The following is a 14,703-nucleotide window of genomic DNA, read 5'->3' on the forward strand; positions in this document are numbered from 1 at the left end:
GGAGGCCTGTCTCAGGGAGGTTTAACTGTGTGTTATTATATTTAGGGGTAGGTGTGGAGGCCTGTCTCAGGGAGGTTTAACTGTGTTATTATATTTAGGGGTAGGTGTGGAGGCCAGTCTCAGGGAGGTTTAACTGTGTTATTATATTTAGGGGTAGGTGTGGAGGACAGTCTCAGGGAGGTTTAACTGTGTTATTATATTTAGGGGTAGGTGTGGAGGCCAGTCTCAGGGAGGTTTAACTGTATGTTATTATATTTAGGGGTAGGTGTGGAGGCCTGTCTCAGGGAGGTTTAACTGTGTTATTATATTTAGGGGTAGGTGTGGAGGCCTGTCTCAGGGAGGTTTAACTGTGTTATTATATTTAGGGGTAGGTGTGGAGGCCTGTCTCAGGGAGGTTTAACTGTGTGTTATTATATTTAGGGGTAGGTGTGGAGGCCAGTCTCAGGGAGGTTTAACTGTTATTATATTTAGGGGTAGGTGTGGAGGCCTGTCTCAGGGAGGTTTAACTGTGTTATTATATTTAGGGTAGGTGTGGAGGCCTGTCTCAGGGAGGTTTAACTGTGTTATTATATTTAGGGTAGGTGTGGAGGCCTGTCTCAGGGAGGTTTAACTGTGTTATTATATTTAGGGTAGGTGTGGAGGCCTGTCTCAGGGAGGTTTAACTGTGTGTTATTATATTTAGGGGTAGGTGTGGAGGCCTGTCTCAGGGAGGTTTAACTGTGTTATTATATTTAGGGGTAGGTGTGGAGGCCAGTCTCAGGGAGGTTTAACTGTGTTATTATATTTAGGGGTAGGTGTGGAGGCCAGTCTCAGGGAGGTTTAACTGTATTTTATTATATTTAGGGGTAGGTGTGGAGGCCAGTCTCAGGGAGGTTTAACTGTGTTATTATATTTAGGGGTAGGTGTGGAGGCCAGTCTCAGGGAGGTTTAACTGTGTTATTATATTTAGGGGTAGGTGTGGAGGCCTGTCTCAGGGAGGTTTAACTGTGTGTTATTATATTTAGGGGTAGGGGTGGAGGCCTGTCTCAGGGAGGTTTAACTGTGTGTTATTATATTTAGGGGTAGGTGTGGAGGCCAGTCTCAGGGAGGTATAACTGTATGTTATTATATTTAGGGGTAGGTGTGGAGGCCAGTCTCAGGGAGGTTTAACTGTGTTATTATATTTAGGGGTAGGTGTGGAGGCCAGTCTCAGGGAGGTTTAACTGTATGTTATTATATTTAGGGGTAGGTGTGGAGGCCTGTCTCAGGGAGGTTTAACTGTGTGTTATTATATTTAGGGGTAGGTGTGGAGGCCAGTCTCAGGGAGGTTTAACTGTGTGTTATTATATTTAGGGGTAGGTGTGGAGGCCTGTCTCAGGGAGGTTTAACTGTGTTATTATATTTAGGGGTAGGTGTGGAGGCCAGTCTCAGGGAGGTTTAACTGTGTTATTATATTTAGGGGTAGGTGTGGAGGCCAGTCTCAGGGAGGTTTAACTGTATTTTATTATATTTAGGGGTAGGTGTGGAGGCCTGTCTCAGGGAGGTTTAACTGTGTGTTATTATATTTAGGGGTAGGTGTGGAGGCCAGTCTCAGGGAGGTTTAACTGTGTTATTATATTTAGGGGTAGGTGTGGAGGCCTGTCTCAGGGAGGTTTAACTGTGTGTTATTATATTTAGGGGTAGGTGTGGAGGCCAGTCTCAGGGAGGTTTAACTGTCTGTTATTATATTTAGGGGTAGGTGTGGAGGCCAGTCTCAGGGAGGTTTAACTGTGTGTTATTATATTTAGGGGTAGGTGTGGAGGCCAGTCTCAGGGAGGTTTAACTGTGTGTTATTATATTTAGGGGTAGGTGTGGAGGCCAGTCTCAGGGAGGTTTAACTGTGTTATTATATTTAGGGGTAGGTGTGGAGGCCAGTCTCAGGGAGGTTTAACTGTGTTATTATATTTAGGGGTAGGTGTGGAGGCCAGTCTCAGGGAGGTTTAACTGTATTTTATTATATTTAGGGGTAGGTGTGGAGGCCAGTCTCAGGGAGGTTTAACTGTGTTATTATATTTAGGGGTAGGTGTGGAGGCCAGTCTCAGGGAGGTTTAACTGTGTTATTATATTTAGGGGTAGGTGTGGAGGCCTGTCTCAGGGAGGTATAACTGTATGTTATTATATTTAGGGGTAGGTGTGGAGGCCAGTCTCAGGGAGGTTTAACTGTGTTATTATATTTAGGGGTAGGTGTGGAGGCCAGTCTCAGGGAGGTTTAACTGTATGTTATTATATTTAGGGGTAGGTGTGGAGGCCTGTCTCAGGGAGGTTTAACTGTGTGTTATTATATTTAGGGGTAGGTGTGGAGGCCAGTCTCAGGGAGGTTTAACTGTGTGTTATTATATTTAGGGGTAGGTGTGGAGGCCTGTCTCAGGGAGGTTTAACTGTGTTATTATATTTAGGGGTAGGTGTGGAGGCCAGTCTCAGGGAGGTTTAACTGTGTTATTATATTTAGGGGTAGGTGTGGAGGCCAGTCTCAGGGAGGTTTAACTGTATTTTATTATATTTAGGGGTAGGTGTGGAGGCCTGTCTCAGGGAGGTTTAACTGTGTGTTATTATATTTAGGGGTAGGTGTGGAGGCCAGTCTCAGGGAGGTTTAACTGTGTTATTATATTTAGGGGTAGGTGTGGAGGCCAGTCTCAGGGAGGTTTAACTGTGTGTTATTATATTTAGGGGTAGGTGTGGAGGCCAGTCTCAGGGAGGTTTAACTGTCTGTTATTATATTTAGGGGTAGGTGTGGAGGCCAGTCTCAGGGAGGTTTAACTGTGTGTTATTATATTTAGGGGTAGGTGTGGAGGCCAGTCTCAGGGAGGTTTAACTGTGTGTTATTATATTTAGGGGTAGGTGTGGAGGCCTGTCTCAGGGAGGTTTAACTGTTATTATATTTAGGGGTAGGTGTGGAGGCCTGTCTCAGGGAGGTTTAACTGTGTGTTATTATATTTAGGGGTAGGTGTGGAGGCCTGTCTCAGGGAGGTTTAACTGTGTTATTATATTTAGGGGTAGGTGTGGAGGCCAGTCTCAGGGAGGTTTAACTGTGTTATTATATTTAGGGGTAGGTGTGGAGGCCAGTCTCAGGGAGGTTTAACTGTGTGTTATTATATTTAGGGGTAGGTGTGGAGGCCTGTCTCAGGGAGGTTTAACTGTGTTATTATATTTAGGGGTAGGTGTGGAGGCCAGTCTCAGGGAGGTTTAACTGTGTTATTATATTTAGGGGTAGGTGTGGAGGCCAGTCTCAGGGAGGTTTAACTGTATTTTATTATATTTAGGGGTAGGTGTGGAGGCCTGTCTCAGGGAGGTTTAACTGTGTTATTATATTTAGGGGTAGGTGTGGAGGCCAGTCTCAGGGAGGTTTAACTGTTATTATATTTAGGGGTAGGTGTGGAGGCCAGTCTCAGGGAGGTTTAACTGTTATTATATTTAGGGGTAGGTGTGGAGGCCTGTCTCAGGGAGGTTTAACTGTGTGTTATTATATTTAGGGGTAGGTGTGGAGGCCAGTCTCAGGGAGGTTTAACTGTGTGTTATTATATTTAGGGGTAGGTGTGGAGGCCTGTCTCAGGGAGGTTTAACTGTGTGTTATTATATTTAGGGGTAGGTGTGGAGGCCTGTCTCAGGGAGGTTTAACTGTATGTTATTATATTTAGGGGTAGGTGTGGAGGCCAGTCTCAGGGAGGTTTAACTGTGTGTTATTATATTTAGGGGTAGGTGTGGAGGCCTGTCTCAGGGAGGTTTAGCTGTATGTTATTATATTTAGGGGTAGGTGTGGAGGCCAGTCTCAGGGAGGTTTAACTGTGTTATTATATTTAGGGGTAGGTGTGGAGGCCAGTCTCAGGGAGGTTTAACTGTTATTATATTTAGGGGTAGGTGTGGCGGCCAGTCTCAGGGAGGTTTAACTGTGTTATTATATTTAGGGGTAGGTGTGGAGGCCTGTCTCAGGGAGGTTTAACTGTGTGTTATTATATTTAGGGGTAGGTGTGGAGGCCAGTCTCAGGGAGGTTTAACTGTGTGTTATTATATTTAGGGGTAGGTGTGGAGGCCAGTCTCAGGGAGGTTTAACTGTGTGTTATTATATTTAGGGGTAGGTGTGGAGGCCTGTCTCAGGGAGGTTTAACTGTGTGTTATTATATTTAGGGGTAGGTGTGGAGGCCAGTCTCAGGGAGGTTTAACTGTTATTATATTTAGGGGTAGGTGTGGAGGCCAGTCTCAGGGAGGTTTAACTGTGTTATTATATTTAGGGGTAGGTGTGGAGGCCTGTCTCAGGGAGGTTTAACTGTGTGTTATTATATTTAGGGGTAGGTGTGGAGGCCAGTCTCAGGGAGGTTTAACTGTGTGTTATTATATTTAGGGGTAGGTGTGGAGGCCTGTCTCAGGGAGGTTTAACTGTGTGTTATTATATTTAGGGGTAGGTGTGGAGGCCAGTCTCAGGGAGGTTTAACTGTGTTATTATATTTAGGGGTAGGTGTGGAGGCCTGTCTCAGGGAGGTTTAACTGTATGTTATTATATTTAGGGGTAGGTGTGGAGGCCAGTCTCAGGGAGGTTTAACTGTGTTATTATATTTAGGGGTAGGTGTGGAGGCCTGTCTCAGGGAGGTTTAACTGTGTTATTATATTTAGGGGTAGGTGTGGAGGCCAGTCTCAGGGAGGTTTAACTGTGTGTTATTATATTTAGGGGTAGGTGTGGAGGCGTGTCTCAGGGAGGTTTAACTGTATGTTATTATATTTAGGGGTAGGTGTGGAGGCCAGTCTCAGGGAGGTTTAACTGTGTTATTATATTTAGGGGTAGGTGTGGAGGCCTGTCTCAGGGAGGTTTAACTGTGTTATTATATTTAGGGGTAGGTGTGGAGGCCTGTCTCAGGGAGGTTTAACTGTTATTATATTTAGGGGTAGGTGTGGAGGCCAGTCTCAGGGAGGTTTAACTGTGTTATTATATTTAGGGGTAGGTGTGGAGGCCTGTCTCAGGGAGGTTTAACTGTGTGTTATTATATTTAGGGGTAGGACTGTGGAGGCCAGTCTCAGGGAGGTTTAACTGTGTGTTATTATATTTAGGGGTAGGTGTGGAGGCCAGTCTCAGGGAGGTTTAACTGTATGTTATTATATTTAGGGGTAGGTGTGGAGGCCTGTCTCAGGGAGGTTTAACTGTGTGTTATTATATTTAGGGGTAGGTGTGGAGGCCAGTCTCAGGGAGGTTTAACTGTTATTATATTTAGGGGTAGGTGTGGAGGCCTGTCTCAGGGAGGTATAACTGTGTGTTATTATATTTAGGGGTAGTTGTGGAGGCCAGTCTCAGGGAGGTTTAACTGTGTGTTATTATATTTAGGGGTAGGTGTGGACGCCAGTCTCAGGGAGGTTTAACTGTGTTATTATATTTAGGGTAGGTGTGGAGGCCAGTCTCAGGGAGGTTTAACTGTGTTATTATATTTAGGGGTAGGTGTGGAGGCCAGTCTCAGGGAGGTTTAACTGTCTGTTATTATATTTAGGGGTAGGTGTGGAGGCCAGTCTCAGGGAGGTTTAACTGTGTTATTATATTTAGGGGTAGGTGTGGAGGCCAGTCTCAGGGAGGTTTAACTGTATGTTATTATATTTAGGGGTAGGTGTGGAGGCCTGTCTCAGGGAGGTTTAACTGTGTGTTATTATATTTAGGGGTAGGTGTGGAGGCCAGTCTCAGGGAGGTTTAACTGTGTGTTATTATATTTAGGGGTAGGTGTGGAGGCCTGTCTCAGGGAGGTTTAACTGTGTGTTATTATATTTAGGGGTAGGTGTGGAGGCCTGTCTCAGGGAGGTTTAACTGTGTTATTATATTTAGGGGTAGGTGTGGAGGCCAGTCTCAGGGAGGTTTAACTGTGTGTTATTATATTTAGGGGTAGGTGTGGAGGCCAGTCTCAGGGAGGTTTAACTGTGTGTTATTATATTTAGGGGTAGGTGTGGAGGCCTGTCTCAGGGAGGTTTAACCTTGTTATTATATTTAGGGGTAGGGGTGGAGGCCTGTCTCAGGGAGGTTTAACTGTATGTTATTATATTTAGGGGTAGGTGTGGAGGCCAGTCTCAGGGAGGTTTAACTGTGTTATTATATTTAGGGGTAGGTGTGGAGGCCAGTCTCAGGGAGGTTTAACTGTTATTATATTTAGGGGTAGGTGTGGCGGCCAGTCTCAGGGAGGTTTAACTGTGTTATTATATTTAGGGGTAGGTGTGGAGGCCAGTCTCAGGGAGGTTTAACTGTTATTATATTTAGGGGTAGGTGTGGAGGCCAGTCTCAGGGAGGTTTAACTGTTATTATATTTAGGGGTAGGTGTGGAGGCCAGTCTCAGGGAGGTTTAACTGTGTTATTATATTTAGGGGTAGGTGTGGAGGCCTGTCTCAGGGAGGTTTAACTGTGTTATTATATTTAGGGGTAGGTGTGGAGGCCTGTCTCAGGGAGGTTTAACTGTGTTATTATATTTAGGGGTAGGTGTGGAGGCCTGTCTCAGGGAGGTTTAACTGTGTGTTATTATATTTAGGGGTAGGTGTGGAGGCCTGTCTCAGGGAGGTTTAACTGTATGTTATTATATTTAGGGGTAGGTGTGGAGGCCTGTCTCAGGGAGGTTTAACTGTATGTTATTATATTTAGGGGTAGGTGTGGAGGCCTGTCTCAGGGAGGTTTAACTGTATGTTATTATATTTAGGGGTAGGTGTGGAGGCCTGTCTCAGGGAGGTTTAACTGTGTGTTATTATATTTAGGGGTAGGTGTGGAGGCCAGTCTCAGGGAGGTTTAACTGTGTTATTATATTTAGGGGTAGGTGTGGAGGCCTGTCTCAGGGAGGTTTAACTGTATGTTATTATATTTAGGGGTAGGTGTGGAGGCCTGTCTCAGGGAGGTTTAACTGTGTGTTATTATATTTAGGGGTAGGTGTGGAGGCCTGTCTCAGGGAGGTTTAACTGTGTTATTATATTTAGGGGTAGGTGTGGAGGCCTGTCTCAGGGAGGTTTAACTGTGTGTTATTATATTTAGGGGTAGGTGTGGAGGCCTGTCTCAGGGAGGTTTAACTGTGTGTTATTATATTTAGGGGTAGGTGTGGAGGCCAGTCTCAGGGAGGTTTAACTGTGTGTTATTATATTTAGGGGTAGGTGTGGAGGCCTGTCTCAGGGAGGTTTAACTGTGTGTTATTATATTTAGGGGTAGGTGTGGAGGCCAGTCTCAGGGAGGTTTAACTGTCTGTTATTATATTTAGGGGTAGGTGTGGAGGCCTGTCTCAGGGAGGTTTAACTGTGTGTTATTATATTTAGGGGTAGGTGTGGAGGCCTGTCTCAGGGAGGTTTAACTGTGTGTTATTATATGTAGGGGTAGGTGTGGAGGCCTGTCTCAGGGAGGTTTAACTGTGTGTTATTATATTTAGGGGTAGGTGTGGAGGCCTGTCTCAGGGACCTGGGCTTCGGCTACCGGGCTCGGTTCCTCCAGCAGAGTGCCCAGAAAATCCTGCAGCTCCATGGAGGAGCTCAGTGGCTCCACAACCTACGAGATGTTCCCTACCAGGAGGCCAGAGACGCCCTGAGGACCCTGCCTGGGGTGGGAGTCAAGGTACCTACTCTACCCTACTACCCCCTAAACCTACCCTAACCCTGGGGTGGAGGTCAAGGTACCTAGGTAACCCCAGAGTGGCGACACTATCGTTGACTCCCATTGTAACAATGGAATGCGGAAGTGCTCATTCTATCTCAATGGGATAGTTCCAGCCATAGGGCGGCTGTGGCTCAGGAGGTAGAGCAGGTCGTCCAATGATCCCTGGGTCGGCGGTTCGAATCCCGGCTCCTCCTGTCCACATGTCGAAGTGTCCTTGGGCAAGACACTGAACCCTACATTGCCTCCAATGAGTCGGTCGGTGTGAGCTCGCCACCGTTGGTGTGTGAATGTGGGAAGTGAGGACGCTGGCGTCGACTGTTGCCTAAATTGTAAATTGCCGCTTCACCTCCCAATGTATGAATGAATGTACCATTGTAAGCGCTTTGAGTAGGCACGTAGTGCATGGAAAAGCGCTATAAAAATGCAATTCATTATAGGAGCAATGTGTGGAACTATAGCCCGTAGGGACCCGCTTTGCGGCGAGATCAAAGTGTCGCTACTCTCCTACTCTACACTCTGGGTAACCCTAAACCTAACCTTAACCCTCCTAACCCTGCCTACGAGAGGTTCCGTACCTGGAAAGGTTAAAATGACATTTAGATAGTATGTTATTTAGACACATGTTGACCTTTCTGGAGCTTCAATGTACAACTTAGTATCTGTTTTGAGGTGCACTAGCCCCTCCCCTAGCCCCTCCTATATACAGCTTGTGGTGTTTGTCCACAGAATGTGTCCTACACAAAGATTAAGTTCCCATTTTGACAATGAATGGAGTTTTACGTCACTCATTGAGGCCTGTTAGAGCAACACTAACCCTATCTAACCCTAACTAACTAACTAGAGCAACCACAACTACAAGGTTAGGGTTAACCCATCTAACCCTAACTAACTAACTAACTAGAGCAACCACAACTACAAGGTTAGGGTTAACCCATCTAACCCTAACTAACTAACTAACTAGGGCAACCACAACCACAGGGCTAATTGTAGTTGTTTATGTCTGTGTACGGATGTCAGGATGGACAGTTCACTTCAGGAAAGAATAATGACTTTTCGTGCGTGCGTGCGTGCGTGCGTGCGTGTCCGTCCAGGTGGCAGACTGTGTGTGTCTGATGTCTTTAGACAAGGCTGAAGCCGTGCCCGTCGACACGCACGTCTGGCAGATCGCCAAGAGAGACTACAGCTGGTCTGGAGGTGGTGGAGCCAAGAGTCTGACTGACCGAGTCCACAGAGAGATAGGTCAGTTATTAGAGTCTGACTGACCGAGTCCTCAGAGAGATAGGTCAGTTATTAGTTTATTTACCTTTAATAAGAGTCTCACTCACAGAGAGATAGGTCAGTTATTAGAGTCTGACTGACCGAGTCCTCAGAGAGATAGGTCAGTTATTAGTTTATTTACCTTTAATAAGAGTCTCACTCACAGAGAGATAGGTCAGTTATTAGTTTATTTACCTTTAATAAGAGTCTCACTCACAGAGAGATAGGTCAGTTATTAGTTTATTTACCTTTAATAAGAGTCTCACTCACAGAGAGATAGGTCAGTTATTATAACCTGACCCACACAGAGATAGGTTAGTTATTATAACCTGACCCACACAGAGATAGGTTAGTTATTATAACCCACACAGAGATAGGTTAGTTATTATAACCTGACCCACACAGAGATAGGTTAGTTATTATAACCCACACAGAGATAGGTTAGTTATTATAACCTGACCCACACAGAGATAGGTTAGTTATTATAACCCACACAGAGATAGGTTAGTTATTATAACCTGACCCACACAGAGATAGGTTAGTTATTATAACCTGACCCACACAGAGATAGGTTAGTTATTATAACCTGACCCACACAGAGATAGGTTAGTTATTATAACCTGACCCACACAGAGATAGGTTAGTTATTATAACCTGACCCACACAGAGATATGTTAGTTATTATAACCTGACCCACAGAGAGATAGGTTAGTTATTATAACCTGACCCACACAGAGATAGGTTAGTTATTATAACCTGACCCACACAGAGATAGGTTAGTTATTATAACCTGACCCACACAGAGATAGGTTAGTTATTATAACCTGACACACAGAGATAGGTTAGTTATTATAACCTGACCCACACAGAGATAGTTTAGTTATTATAACCTGACCCACACAGAGATAGGTTAGTTATTATAACCTGACCCACAGAGATAGGTTAGTTATTATAACCTGACCCACAGAGATAGGTTAGTTATTATAACCCACACAGAGATAGGTTAGTTATTATAACCTGACCCACACAGAGATAGGTTAGTTATTATAACCTGACACACAGAGATAGGTTAGTTATTATAACCTGACCCACAGAGATAGGTTAGTTATTATAACCTGACCCACACAGAGATAGGTTAGTTATTATAACCTGACACACAGAGATAGGTTAGTTATTATAACCTGACCCACAGAGATAGGTTAGTTATTATAACCTGACCCACAGAGATAGGTTAGTTATTATAACCTGACCCACACAGAGATAGGTTAGTTATTATAACCTGACCCACACAGAGATAGGTTAGTTATTATAACCTGACCCACAGAGATAGGTTAGTTATTATAACCTGACCCACAGAGATAGGTTAGTTATTATAACCCACACAGAGATAGGTTAGTTATTATAACCTGACCCACACAGAGATAGGTTAGTTATTATAACCTGACACACAGAGATAGGTTAGTTATTATAACCTGACCCACACAGAGATAGGTTAGTTATTATAACCTGACCCACACAGAGATAGGTTAGTTATTATAACCTGACCCACACAGAGATAGGTTAGTTATTATAACCTGACCCACACAGAGATAGGTTAGTTATTATAACCTGACCCACAGAGATAGGTTAGTTATTATAACCTGACCCACACAGAGATAGGTTAGTTATTATAACCTGACCCACACAGAGATAGGTTAGTTATTATAACCTGACCCACACAGAGATAGGTTAGTTATTATAACCTGACCCACACAGAGATAGGTTAGTTATTATAACCTGACCCACAGAGAGATAGGTTAGTTATTATAACCTGACCCACACAGAGATAGGTTAGTTATTATAACCTGACCCACACAGAGATAGGTTAGTTATTATAACCTGACCCACACAGAGATAGGTTAGTTATTATAACCTGACCCACACAGAGATAGGTTAGTTATTATAACCTGACCCACACAGAGATAGGTTAGTTATTATAACCTGACCCACAGAGATAGGTTAGTTATTATAACCTGACCCACAGAGATAGGTTAGTTATTATAACCTGACCCACAGAGAGATAGGTTAGTTATTATAACCTGACCCACATAGATAGGTTAGTTATTATAACCTGACCCACACAGAGATAGGTTAGTTATTATAACCTGACCCACACAGAGATAGGTTAGTTATTATAACCTGACCCACACAGAGATAGGTTAGTTATTATAACCTGACCCACACAGAGATAGGTTAGTTATTATAACCTGACCCACACAGAGATAGGTTAGTTATTATAACCTGACCCACACAGAGATATGTTAGTTATTATAACCTGACCCACAGAGAGATAGGTTAGTTATTATAACCTGACCCACACAGAGATATGTTAGTTATTATAACCTGACCCACAGAGAGATAGGTTAGTTATTATAAGCCACACAGAGATTAGTTAGTTATTAGTTTATTTACCTTTAATAAGAGTCTCACTCCACAGAGAGATAGGTTAGAATTAATCTAATGTTTATTACCATTCATATATGTTAAATACACTCCCTCACTCCACACACAGATCGGTTAGAATTAATCTAACATTTATTTACCACTAATATGTTAAATCCATGTCTAATACAGCTGTGCTGCTGGCAGTGGAGTGAAGAGTCTGACTGACAGAGTTGCTCAATGTATTCAGACAGCTATGGGTCCTTATTACTCAGACTGTGCTCAATGTATTCAGACAGCTATGGGTCCTTATTACTCAGACTGTGCTCAATGTATTCAGACAGCTATGGGTCCTTATTACTCAGACTGTGCTCAATGTATTCAGACAGCTATGGGTCCTTATTTCTCAGACTGTGCTCAATGTATTCCTACACAGGCGATTTCTTCAGACAGCTATGGGGTCCTTATTACTCAGACTGTGCTCAATGTATTCCTACACAGGCGATTTCTTCAGACAGCTATGGGGTCCTTATTACTCAGACTGTGCTCAATGTATTCCTACACAGGCGATTTCTTCAGACAGCTATGGGGTCCTTATGCCGGCTGGGCTCACTCGGTGAGTTTTCCTTCACATTCTACTGGTCGTCACGACAATAATTATACTGGTGACCGCAAGTTTCACTATGCACAGTGGTTCAATTTGATCCTTGGTCTGGGGGGTCCGGGGTCTCCTCTCAGTGGGGATATAATCCATCTGGTCCTTGGTCTGCCCAGGGGTCTCCTCCCAGTGGACATATAATCCATCTGGTCCTTGGTCTGCCCCGGGGTCTCCTCCCAGTGGAGATATAATCCATCTGGTCCTTGGTCTGCCCCTGGGTCTCCTCCCAGTGGAGATATAATCCATCTGGTCCTTGGTCTGCCCCGGGGTCTCCTCCCAGTGGAGATATAATCCATCTGGTCCTTGGTCTGCCTCGGGGTCTCCTCCCAGTGGAGATATAATCCATCTGGTCCTTGGTCTGCCTCGGGGTCTCCTCCCAGTGGAGATATTATCCATCTGGTCCTTGGTCTGCCCCGGGGTCTCCTCCCAGTGGAGATATAATCCATCTGGTCCTTGGTCTGCCCCGGGGTCTCCTCCCAGTGGAGATATAATCCATCTGGTCCTTGGTCTGCCCCGGGGTCTCCTCCCAGTGGAGATATAATCCATCTGGTCCTTGGTCTGCCCCGGGGTCTCCTCCCAGTGGAGATATAATCCATCTGGTCCTTGGTCTGCCCCGGGGTCTCCTCCCAGTGGAGATATAATCCATCTGGTCCTTGGTCTGCCCCGGGGTCTCCTCCCAGTGGAGATATAATCCATCTGGTCCTTGGTCTGCCCCTGGGTCTCCTCCCAGTGGAGATATAATCCATCTAGTCCTTGGTCTGCCTCGGGGTCTCCTCCCAGCTCTGTACAGAAGCAGAATGTTGTGCATAAATGAAATGAAGTGTTTTTGTTCTCAGGTGTTGTTCTGTGCAGACCTCAAGAAGTTCCAGAAGATGAAGGAGAAGCAGGAGGAGGAAGGAACCAGGAAACAGAAGAGGGAAGCAGGGGAGACCATTCAGAAGAACATGAAGAGAGAAGAGAAGAGAACAGTGAAGAAAGAGAGAACAGTGAAGAAAGAGAGAACAGTGAAGAAAGAGAGAACAGTGAAGAAAGAGAGAACAGTGAAGAAAGAGAGAACAGTGAAGAAAGGGAGAACAGTGAAGAAAGAGAAAGTGTGAACGTGCACACACAGACATCAAAGGGGGCTTCAGCCCCTGCCCTTTTACCCGTCTGTAAAACAACTGCCCTCTCCAGAGTCCAGACCACGAATGCAGCGTTTACGACATGGTGGAAGAAATGCAAAATGCCCTCCTCTCCTCTCCTCTCCTCTCCCCTCCCCACTACTGTCCATTAGTACTACTGTCCATTAGTACTACTGTACAGTGGCTTGAGTACAAAGTACAGAAGTAAATAGGAAGTAAAACCCTGGAGCATCACAGACAGTTTAATTCAGGGTTCAGGTAAACAAGACGTTTCCATGTGTCGTTACGTCTCCGTCAGGCGGCAGGCCAACGAGGTACATATCTCTGTATACTTACAGAGATATGTACTACTACTGTACTACTGCAGGCCAACGAGGTACATATCTCTGTATACTTACAGTACATATCTCTGTATATTTACAGCACCATCAGGGTTCTACTATTACATTATATTATATATTATAATATTTCTGTATACTGTATTCAGAACCAAAGCAAGTGTTCAACATTGTTTTTGTTTTTTGGTTCTTTTAACCTCAAGTCAAGTCATTGCGAACGCAGTGAGCATTTACTATGAGACCCAGCAGATCATGTCTGTCTGTGTGTGTGTCTGTCTGTGTGTCACGCTGTAACACCACCCGCCCGCCACCAGAGGGCGCAGCTGTATTACACACAAAAACACACATGCACGCACGCACGTGCATCGCACGCACGTGCATCACACGCACGCACGCACACACGCACGCAAAAAATACAAACTAAAAATAAAAAATTAAGAGGAAAAAAAAGCTCTGTGTGTGTGTGTGTGTGTGTGTGTGTGTGTGTGTGTGTGTGTGTGTGTGTGTGTGTGTGTGTGTGTGTGTGTGTGTGTGTGTGTGTGTGTGTGTCAGACTGCCACAACAGCTGCGTTCGCTTCCCGCGTTAACGTGTCTTACTTGTTTAAATGTACCTGGAAGTTGTACTCAAGTTGAGTAAATGAACTTGGTTGTTTTGATCAATACTTCATGTTATAAATTATAACGTGAAGTTCTGATGCTGTATAGTATTATAACTTATAATACTATAGTATTATAACTTATAATACTATAGTTTAGTATAGTATTATAACTTATAATACTATAGTATACAGCATCAGTACTTCATGTTGTAATAGTTAGTAAATTAACTTGGTTGTTTTGATCAATACTTCATGTTATAATGCTGAATATCTCAACTGTATCTTTAGTTGTATCTTAATCTCATAAAATATCTCTACAAATGTACAATTGTCTATAGAAATATAAAGCATTTGTAATGGTTTTGTATCATAAAACATCTGTCTTTTCTTCTAAGTGGACTGTGTGTGTTCCTAGACTACTTAGAATCATCAGATTATATAGATATAATGTACAGCTTTATTTTATTGATGCAACTTTTCAGTCCTAGTATGAACTACCAAATTGATGACTTCCACTTGTATTGACTAATTTTGTCCACACGAGGGAGACAAACCATAGGTCATAGATCACAGGTCAAGTCACATGCATTTATTTAGCACAGGGTGGCCACACTTTTATGACTTTACTACTTTTAAAATGACCAAAACATATTATATATTATATAATTAATATGAATTATCCCATTGCTGAAAATACTGTGAATTG

The 14,703-nt window shown here is 43.9% G+C and overlaps 1 protein-coding gene across 1 annotated transcript in view; it reads left to right on the plus strand.

Annotated features, from left to right (window-relative positions):
- The window catches only part of ogg1 (8-oxoguanine DNA glycosylase), a 30,403-nt gene extending 16,269 nt beyond the window's left edge, over positions 1–14,134 (plus strand). Inside the window, exons 7-10 of the mRNA XM_079530791.1 lie at positions 7,380–7,561; positions 8,695–8,842; positions 11,848–11,897; positions 12,776–14,134. Of these exons, the coding sequence (XP_079386917.1) occupies positions 7,380–7,561; positions 8,695–8,842; positions 11,848–11,897; positions 12,776–13,036 (641 nt within the window). The 3' untranslated portion in view covers positions 13,037–14,134. The remainder of the gene's footprint in view (positions 1–7,379; positions 7,562–8,694; positions 8,843–11,847; positions 11,898–12,775) is intronic.
- Positions 14,135–14,703: the final 569 nt, after the last annotated feature.

The sequence above is a fragment of the Electrona antarctica genome, assembly GCF_951216825.1.
Source record: "Electrona antarctica genome assembly, contig: scaffold_56, whole genome shotgun sequence".
NCBI classification, from domain to species: Eukaryota; Metazoa; Chordata; class Actinopteri; order Myctophiformes; family Myctophidae; genus Electrona; species Electrona antarctica.